This window comes from Apium graveolens, chromosome 4 (genome assembly GCF_009905375.1).
Source record: "Apium graveolens cultivar Ventura chromosome 4, ASM990537v1, whole genome shotgun sequence".
Classification (NCBI taxonomy): Eukaryota; Viridiplantae; Streptophyta; class Magnoliopsida; order Apiales; family Apiaceae; genus Apium; species Apium graveolens.
The window spans coordinates 311571971-311582266 of NC_133650.1; the positions used below are offsets into that span (position 1 = coordinate 311571971).

Consider the following 10296-nt stretch of genomic DNA (forward strand, 5'->3'; position numbering starts at 1 on the left):
AAGATAGTGAGAGGAAAAAAGAGTTGTCGAAGGACAAAAAAGTACACTCTTAAACTAATTAGCCAATATGTAGACGGAGGGGGGACTTAGGCGAAACAGAAGCGGGGGGGGGGGTCTTGGTGCCTCACCCCCACATCTAGCTCGCCGCATAATGTCTCGAAGCGGGGATCACGCGCCACCTATTCACACCAAACACATTGGTTAAAATAAACAAATTGACAAACCTCAAATATCTACTTCCTGTTCCATAAAAGTTTAACAGTAATCAGAATTGCACTTCAAATTCTGTTGTAACAAATTTACTCTAAGAGACCAATAAACAGTCTTTCCCAATAATTAAAATAGCGGTGAATGGACTTGCCTAGATTTAACAAAACAGGTTCTTGATGCATAAGACAAGAACTCAGAGGCCGTTTTTATCAGGAAATTTCAACCCGGTTGATGGATATGGAAATGAAGTTCTAATACGTAACCTCATCCCTGTTCCCATTAAGCCAGTTGAAATACCATGACCAACTAAGAGAAACTAATTTGGCCATTCCTAGTTCCACAATCCATCCTAAAGAAGCCATATAAAGTTGTGTGCATAAGAACACATACTTTTGCAAACATGTAATAAGCATTCCTAGTCAGTACCGTCCATAAACCAAATGAAAGAATAACATTTTCCAGACCAATTAGCATAATATAACACACAGACACACACTCATTCCAAACAAGCAGATAATCAACCTTCAAGAACGTTACTTAACATTACAATACTAAACACCATCCGACTAACCTTCTTAGGAACTTGAATAACTTCTCTAAACCTCCCAACCGGTTTTTTGCTAGTAACTTCCATCGGCCTTCAAAAAATCACCACAAACTATCAACACATTACATCGAAATCTCCAAACCAACAAACAAAAACCACATTCCCAAAACCAACCTATTCTTATTAGCCCGACTAGTACTTTTCTGCGAATTAGGCTTCTGATAAACTGTATGTGACCCGTCACACCGCGCTTTCTGTAAATCCTCAAATGTAACATCAGCAAGTTCCCGCTTTATATCATCTTCCTACGCACCTCACAATTCATAATAAAAATCACAACTTTAGCTATATCAATGCATATACATAAATGGGCAATCAAGATTCAAACTTTAAAGCATATATATACATAATTATGGTACATTAAGGCATATACATATAGATATATGTAAAGAAATTAAAAAAAAATGACATCTTCAGAAGAGGATAAAGATTGGCTTTTTTCATCATCTTCATCGCTGTCGGAGTCAAACTTGATTTTAGTTGAAGTGGGTTTGTCGAATTCGGGTTTCTTCATTGTGATTAGGGTTTAATTGAGCTTCTTTTTTATTCGCCCAAATTTATAAAAGGAGGTTAAGTAAAGAATCGGAATACACGCATTTGTTAAACCCTAATTCATACGTAAACAAGTACAGTAGCAACAACAAAACGGGTTTACCCTGAATCCGACCCGTAATTTTGTACCCGATGATTTCAAATTATTTCTTTTTAATAAAATTATAAGGGATTTAGCTGATTTCAAATTAGTTCTGTGGTTTTTTTTTTGTGTGTGACAAATATGGGTTAAAACAAGTAAAATAAATAGCTAATATATCAAGAAAATAATAAATTCAATGAAATAATTTTTATTTTTTAAAATATTTTGCAAAAAACCAGAATTTGGAAACAGCTGCAAGTTTTTCGTAGTAAAATAATTGCATTAATTAAATATTTGATTACAAATCATGTTTTGCAAATTATTTTAAAGGATAATAATAGAATAATTTTTTACACTAATATAAGATTTATACTCCTAACTTTTTATATATGAAATATTCATCATCAAAGTGAAATAATTATTATTAAAAGTGATACATGAATAGAGATTTTCAAAAAATTAGAAACCCGGAATCCGATCTGATCAGATCCGATAAAAAGCCCGAAAAGTCTGTTCCATAAAAAGTCCGGCCCGGCCGCGGGTCTTAGATAGGCCTCATTTTTTTCTAAAACTCTCACTCGGTCCAAAACCTGAAAAATACGGATAAAAACCCGAATTTAACAAAACCCGGATAAAAATCTGAATTAAAAAACCCAAATAAAAGGCCGGTTCGGCCCGTATAAAAACCCGGGTATTTTGAAAAAACCCGACTAAAACCCCAATTTTTATATAAAATTTGAAAATATACAATACTTTTATAATTTTTAAAAAATTATATTATAATATTAGAAGCAATTAAAGTGTATATGATTATTTGCCGATTTATTTCGTTAATTTTTATATTTTTTTATCAAATTAAAAGGTATTTAAAGATAGTAATTAAATTAGTTGTAATTATAACCGAATTTTATATTATAAATTGCAAATGATGTCCTATTTAAATTTATAATTTTATATTATATAATATGTGACTATACAAACGGTATGAATTAGGCAGTTTAGAATGCATACCGAGGAATAAACAATTTACAAACTTGTGTTTGATACTAATAACTAGCTGAATATACCAAATTTTGGACAATATAAATTATTGTATATAATTATATTCATATTATATTAAAAAATAATTATTTATTCCGGTGTCTAAACTACTCTCTCTGATATATCAATATATTATTTTCTGCGATTTTTAAACTACTAATAATTCGAGTTATGAAATATAAAATAATATTTTAATATATAAATAAAAACACCGAATAAAGCCGGGCTCGGTCCAATCTGACCCGGCCCGCGAACCTAAAACCGGCCTTATATTTTTTAGGAAGTTCGGCCCGGTCCAACACATTTTTAAAAAAATTTGATCGAATCCATTTCTAGAAAAACCAAATTTTTTAAAATCTGAATAAAATCCGGCCCGACAGACTTTTCGTGTGTTCAGGAACATGCCACTTTCTTCTTCACGGGCCATTCGAAATAGTATTTGTACTCTTTTTTCATTTTTTCTGTTTAATGGCGGAAGATAAATTATTATTATGGAATGGTAGAAGAGCATTTGTTCCCATTAATTCACTCAATTTCGATTTTGGATCGGATATACTTAAAATTTAAAAAATAGCACGCCATAGTTGAAGTTTCTATCAGATCATACTAGTTTGCTTAGGTAAGTTAGACGTTGAAAAAAATGAAAACCAACCATTTTGTACGCAATTTACATTACTCTAATTTTAATTTCAAAAATCGTATGCTATTGTCTTGATGTTAGGGATAACAAACAGGGGATGGGAGGATGGAGTAGGGGGAGCACATATATTTTTTTTATATTTTTTCACCACTAAAAATGTCTGAAAAAATAAAAAAATATCTCATAAAAAAAATAAAAATTAGAGGGTGTCTCCCGGATTACACAATGCCTGCCTTAATTTTCTAAATCCGCTTCTAATAAAAAATAATGTACCCTGAAGCATAATGCTGTGCTCTAACCAAATTTTACGGTTGCAAGTGCAACACAATGCAACAGAATTTTTGACAACTAAATTTACGTGGATTGTATTATATTTTTTATGTCAAGAGCATGGTTTTAATTTTTAATTTATCAGATTATTTTTATAAAATTGGATTATTATAAATAATTTATCAAAAATCAAATCATGAAATAATATTTTTAACCAATTTATTAATAATTTTTAAAAAAAGGGTCAAAATCCACCGATTTCTATAACTAGCACGCGAGTAGTTTAAACAAAGTTTCAACAAGTCTCCACGTTTATATATCTAAAACTAAAATATCATTTTGAGTAGTAGTTCCATGTTGAACTTGTTGTAACAAGAAGTTTTTCTCCTATCAAATGGAATTTGAACTAGCCTCGATGGCTTCGGCGATCGGCGTATCGGTCCCAGTGCTCAGGTTCCTCCTCTGTTTTATAGCTACAATTCCGGTTAGTTATGTCCGTCAACTTATCCCTGGTGGCCCTCCGGTGAAACACCTCTATGCGGCCACTTCAGGCATACTTTTATCTTATTTATCATTTGGGTTTTCTTCAAATATTCATTTTGTGGTGCCCATGTTCATTGGTTACGCTTCTATGCTTTTCTTTCGCCGCCAATGTGGACTCATCACTTTCGTCTTTGCTTTGGGCTACCTCATCGCGTGGTACGTAACTATTTGCGTTTGTGTGTGTAACTTTTTTACAGAAATTTAAATATTTTGATATATATGCAACCCGGAATAGTAGATCGTTTAGGAATTTAGGATGTGTTTTTACCAAAATTTGTAGGTTAAAAGCTAAGTCTACCGGATTTAATCATCGTAAATTGTAAACATAAAAGTGATCAGCATGTGCAAAAATTAAATGGACACGAACAAGACTAAGTCTATTTTTTGTTAGCAATAGTAAGTAGTGCTAGGGGAATACACAAACCAAATAAACAATGCAAAACACACACTCAATATATGACGCGGAAAAATCCACGTCCCAACTTGTATTATTAATCAAAACAATTATCAATAATACAATCAATCTCACCAAACGGTATTCATTCAAGCGATACTTAAGTCAAACAATACTCAAACATACATCAAAAAAATAACATGACTATGAATATATAGCCATCACAAACTTAGCCAACAAGACATACCTAATCTGATTACAATAATAATTGTCTACCCATACAATTATTACCCATTTGCATTATAATAATAATTGTCAACACATACAATTATTACCCAACTCAATTATGATAATAATTGTCTACCCATATAATTATTACCCAATCCAATTATGTATTCTATCACCAAGCCCATACTACCTATTGGGTTTAACCCCAACAATCCTCCCCTTCAACCCAATATGATTTCATGCACAACCGAATTAACGGTCACCATCAAGCCATCGACGTCGATCCGCCAATACCTCCCCTCGAACAATAACCCCTCCTAGTACAAAAAGATTTCTCTTATCATTTCGACCTTTGAGTATCTCTAAATCTCCTTTAGTGACTTTCAACATACTGTTCTTCATCATAACAGTATATCCCAAATCAACTAATTTACCCAACGAAATTAGATTTCGATTTAACTCCGGTATGTATCTTACTTGAGTTAATTTCTGAACACGACCGTTGTGACGTTTCATTGTTACCTCACCAATGCCAGCAACTTTTACCGTTTTACCGTTCGGTAAAGTTACCATCTTTCCCTCACACTTTTTATAGGACGAGAACCACTCCCTCCTACCACATATGTGATGAGAACATCCCGAGTCAAGCACCCATTCTTCTTTTGATCCCTTCTCTTCTTGAACCAAAAGAACATCTTTATCAGCTTCTACAAGCGAAACACTACCCCCTCGATTTTTTTTCAACTCTCTCAAGTCTTCTCTTGCCTTTGGACACATAAATTGTATATAACCCAATTCCTCACAATAAAAACACCTGATATTAGGGTTATGTTTCTTAACATACTTCTTTTCCGTGTCACGCGCACGTACCACGAATGCACTTCCATCAGATGTGTCACTCGATTCTTGTTTCATCAATCTTTCGACCTGCAGAAGAACAACAATAGTCTCATCCAAATCTAACTTCGTTTTCCCAACCAATAAAGAAGTCATCACAGTATTATACTTCTTCGGTAGAGATACTATAGTAGTAGAACAGCTTTGTCCTCATCCTTCAATTTTTCATCCAAATTGTTCAGCTGGTTGATTAAGCCATTAAAACGATTCAGATGATCTCTTAAATCTCCGTCTTTTTCCATCTTGAGCCCGAACAAATCTTTCTTGAGAAACAGCTTGTTGGCCAAAGACTTTGAGTGGTAAGTCTTCGTTAACTTCTCCCACAAATTCTTGGGATTGTCCTCTTCAAGAACATCATACTTGATTTCTGGTGCAAGGGCCAACCGGATCGTTGATGCCGCACGTAACTTCATATCTCCCCACTTTGTATCATCAACTTCAGTAGGCTTCTTCACTCCGAGAGTCGCATATAACACTCGTTGAATTAACAGATCTTTTACCGTGCTTTGCCACAAGGTAAAATTGTTTCTTCCATTAAACAATTCAATCTCAAATCCCCCAACCTTCTCCATCATGAACCTTGGCTCTGGTACCAATTGTTAGGGGGAATACACACAAGTATAGAACCAATTAAACAATGCAAAACACACACTCAATATATATGACGCGGAAAAATCCACGTCCCAACTTGTATTAATCAAAACAATTATCAATAATACAATCAATCTCACCAAACAGTATTCACTCAAGCGATACTTAAGTCAAACAATACTCAAGCATACATCAAAATAATAACATGACTATGTATATATAGCCATCACAAACTTAGCCAACAAGACATACCTAATCTGATTACAATAATAATTGTCTACCCATACAATTATTACCCATTCCCATTATAATAATAATTGTCAACACATACAATTATTACCCAACTCAATTATGATAATAATTGTCTATCCATACAATTATTAACCAATCTAATTATGTTTTCTATCACCAAGCCCATACTATCTATTGGGTTTAACGCCAACAAGTAGTAGTGAATAACTAATTAATTTTCTAGCACTGCAGATAACTTTTAAGTGCAAGTAGATACCTTTTTTTAATTTGTTAAATCAGTAGGAGATATTGGACCATGTTTGCATAGGCAACTCATTAATACTTGATAGAACAAACAATCAAAGGCATGGAAGGCTTAGAAATTGGCAAATAATAAAGCTTTATTATGTAAATAACTAAAGACTACTTATAAACAGTTAATTAACCTCATACTTATGTTTCAAATTAAGGATTTTATGCAATATTTGTTTTGCGGATTATATGAGATTATAGACTATGGTGAGACATTAAGTTTATCATTCTGCTTCAAATACAGATTACCTATCCGATTTACTATAAGCATATATGTTTCAAATTTTTAGTGTTGGTGTATCTAAGCAGCTGGCATTATCTACTTCTTCCTTTCTACTAGATAACTATCAATAATGTAGCAATTCTTTTCTGTATATGCTCTTCACAGCATTTGACAAGGTCTTTTTTAGGATTGTTCCTATTTCTGTTGAATGTCAACTTATAATTTTCTGTAGATGATGACAACAGCCTTTAAAAATATGAAATTTTATGAAAAGTGTTCATTTTCTTGACTATCGGTATACATGTGTAGCCATGTATACTACATGAGTGGGGACGCGTGGAAGGAAGGGGGTATTGATGCCACCGGTAAGCATACAAGTCCTCTCTATATCATTGTGGTGTATATAATATGGGAATTTAATCACTAAAGTTTATTTGAAAGGGAAATATCACACTTATTTATATGGCTACCTGAAACTTAAATCTGTGTTCATATTTACTGTAATTCCCCTCTTTATTTAATCTTCTTCGAGAATCAGTTGAGTGAGGAATTTAGGTCAAGCAAATGTAGTTGGCGATGAAGCCAGGTCCGAAAGGACCAAAACCAAGAATGCACTAGGGTTGTTATATACAGTGTAACCTGTATTTACTATCTGAAGACAGCACTAAATAATGAAAATACCAAGAAACTAGAGAAGACGAGATACTGCTACTGCTACTTCCTTTAACCTTCATTTATGTGTTGACATTTGATAAATCCTTAATAATATATATTTAATTTTGTGCCTTCCGACTACATATAGGAGCCTTGATGGTGCTCACGTTGAAAGTAATTTCTTGTGCTATTAATTTCAATGATGGATTGGTAAAGGAAGAAAATATGCGTGAGGCACAAAAGAAAAACAGATTGCTTAAGTTACCCTCAATTGTTGAATATGTTGGGTACTGCCTCTGTTGTGGCAGTCACTTTGCCGGTCCAGTTTTTGAAATAAAGGATTATCTTGAATGGACTGAAAGAAGAGGGGTAAGTCAGCCGTCAGTTAATCTGGTCTTAACATTTCAGCATATCAATTGTAATTACAGATTTCATTGATTTATTTGTCTATCTTTAAGCAGATCTGGACACCTTCAGGCAAGGAAAAATCACCATCTCCATATTGGCCAACACTTAAAGCTCTTTTCCAAGCTGTTTTATGCATGGGATTGTACATGTACCTCGTTTCCAAATTCCCACTGTCTCTTTTTACCGACCCTGTATATCAAGAATGGGGTTTTATGAAACGAGTGGGTTTCCAGTACATGTCTGGCTTAACTGCACGTTGCAAATATTATTTCATATGGTCAATATCTGAAGCTTCAATTATAATTTCTGGTCTCGGTTTTAGTGGATGGACAGAATCTTCGCCACCAAAACCACGATGGGACCGGGCAAAAAATGTTGATATCTTGGGTGTTGAGTTGGCAAAGAGTGCAGTTGAGGTGCCACTTACATGGAACATACAAGTCAGCACCTGGCTGCGACACTGTAAGCTTCTTTTAATCTACATATCCTCAATTGCAACAGATTTTGGTTCCATCCTCCTAACTAGTACTCCTACACCAAACAGACTAAAGTCATTACATGCGGTAATTAACTGTTAAAATAAATGCAATATTAAAATGCTTCTTTTTTTCCTCAAGATGTCTATGAGAGACTCCTCCAAAAAGGAAAGAAACCAGGTTTATTCCACTTGCTGGCTACACAAACTGTCACTGCTGTTTGGCATGTAAGTCTTAGGAAAGAGTTCTCTGTCTCTTCTCTTACGATGTGTATCTACCATTTGTATTCTACTCGATACTAATTTCATTATTAGTCTGAGGCTTGCATATATTATTGTTGTTATTGCTAAGTCTTGCCTATATTATTTGAACTGCCAAAAGTAATTTCTGTCGTAGTGCCTGGTTAACATGTTTTAAAAATTAATGACTAAAAAGGGGAAATTAGTGAGAAGAAACAATAAACAGAAGCAGAAAAAGAAAAGAATAGGGAAGAGGATCAATGCATTCGTAACTGAAGGTTCTAATTTCTTCTACTTGTGATGCCATCAAATCATACCCATCAACATTGTAGTAAGATCATTCTCATTGTCATTGATTGGTTTCTAATTCTCAGAATGAAGATAATATTTCACTGTTAGGTGTTGTTCTGTCATGCTACAGTCTGACAACATAACATGTTATCTTAATTAGGGACGAGAAATATCACGAGCCTTACAGCCGCACGAGGCATGAGTTCTGTTTTTTTTGGGTGTGTGTGTGATGTGTGTTTGTCTATATGCATCATATCTGGTGCAAATTTATTGCATCGTCAATTTGATTAGGTTGAGTGGTTTGTTCGTGTAACAGGGTTTGTATCCTGGGTACTTTATATTCTTCATTCATTCAGCTCTACTTATAGCTGGTTCAAGAGGTAACAAACTGGCATCTCAGATTCTTCAATGTTATATTAACTGAACATTTCTGTATAAGTCTCAATTTTAACTTCACATGTTCATGAACAGTCATTTACAGATGGCAGCAAATGGTTCCTCCGAAAATGGCTATACTTAAGAAGATTCTTTTGGTCATGAACTTTGCATACACACTTCTAATTCTGAACTGTGCCTGTGTAGGTTTCTTAGTAAGTCTACTTTTCTTTCTTTTTTTTTGATAAATAAGAGGAGTGATGTGTAAGAATTGATCTAATTGTAAGATTAAGAGAATTAATGATCTTGTTTACTTGATCATAGGTGTTAACTCTAAGTGAAACACTAAGTGCATACAAAAGTGTGTACTTTGTCGCAACTGGTATTCCAATCCTGTTAGTTCTTCTTGGTAAGATCATTAAACCTGCAAAGCCATCAAGAACTAAAGGTCGAAAAGACGAATGAGGTAGATTTACATCTTTAGAATTGAAAGTGATTCAGGGTCTGTAAAGCAATGTATCTTCCTGTGACACATTGCCTTGTCGTCTTGCTAATCCGTAACGAGGATGAAATGACACGTTGCTTCGTCCTCTTGCTAATCTAACGATGATGGAAGCTGTTTACTTGTACCATGTTTTAGCTCACTCTTTCTGCATATGCATGGTGCACAAGCCTTTTTATATGAAATAATGTGATTTTACCTAAAAATGTATTATTGTTTGAGCCGTTGAACAAGAACTTCCTTCAATGGCTTGTTGCGCCAAATGTCTTTAGTAGAGGACTTATTAGACGATGTTGTTTAGTGAGCTTGTTGTGTCTTGTAGCTTGATCTTGCTGGTCCATTGGGTCAGATCAAGCCTATAAATTAAAAAAAAAAAAATCAAAGTTAAATATTACTCTTAAATCTCCTTTAGTGTTGTCATCGGCTGCATCACGATTTTGCAACTAATTTTCAGAAAAGTCAGTTAATTAGATTGCAAGTTGGGAGATAAAGGGCAGATTCCAAGACCAAATGACAGGGGTTGGTTTATT

At 34.1% G+C, this 10296-nt stretch overlaps 2 protein-coding genes across 2 annotated transcripts; one reads left to right on the top strand and one right to left on the bottom strand.

Annotated features, from left to right (window-relative positions):
• Window positions 1–86: 86 nt before the first annotated feature.
• Window positions 87–1410, bottom strand: LOC141717335 (uncharacterized). The gene is made up of 4 exons (XM_074519418.1): window positions 1227–1410; window positions 932–1062; window positions 782–848; window positions 87–179 (listed from the first exon to the last, which is right to left on the bottom strand). The coding sequence occupies exons 1-4, from the start codon at window positions 1329–1331 to the stop codon at window positions 87–89; spliced, it is 396 nt and encodes a 131-aa protein (XP_074375519.1). The 5' UTR covers window positions 1332–1410.
• A 2335-nt stretch (window positions 1411–3745) lies between these two features.
• On the top strand, window positions 3746–10070 carry LOC141721760 (lysophospholipid acyltransferase 1-like). Its single transcript, XM_074524838.1, has 8 exons — window positions 3746–4101; window positions 7131–7186; window positions 7624–7844; window positions 7937–8345; window positions 8501–8586; window positions 9206–9269; window positions 9361–9479; window positions 9589–10070. Exons 1-8 carry the CDS (start codon window positions 3797–3799, stop codon window positions 9727–9729), a joined length of 1401 nt encoding a protein of 466 aa, XP_074380939.1. The 5' UTR covers window positions 3746–3796; the 3' UTR covers window positions 9730–10070.
• The last annotated feature ends 226 nt before the right edge of the window (window positions 10071–10296 follow it).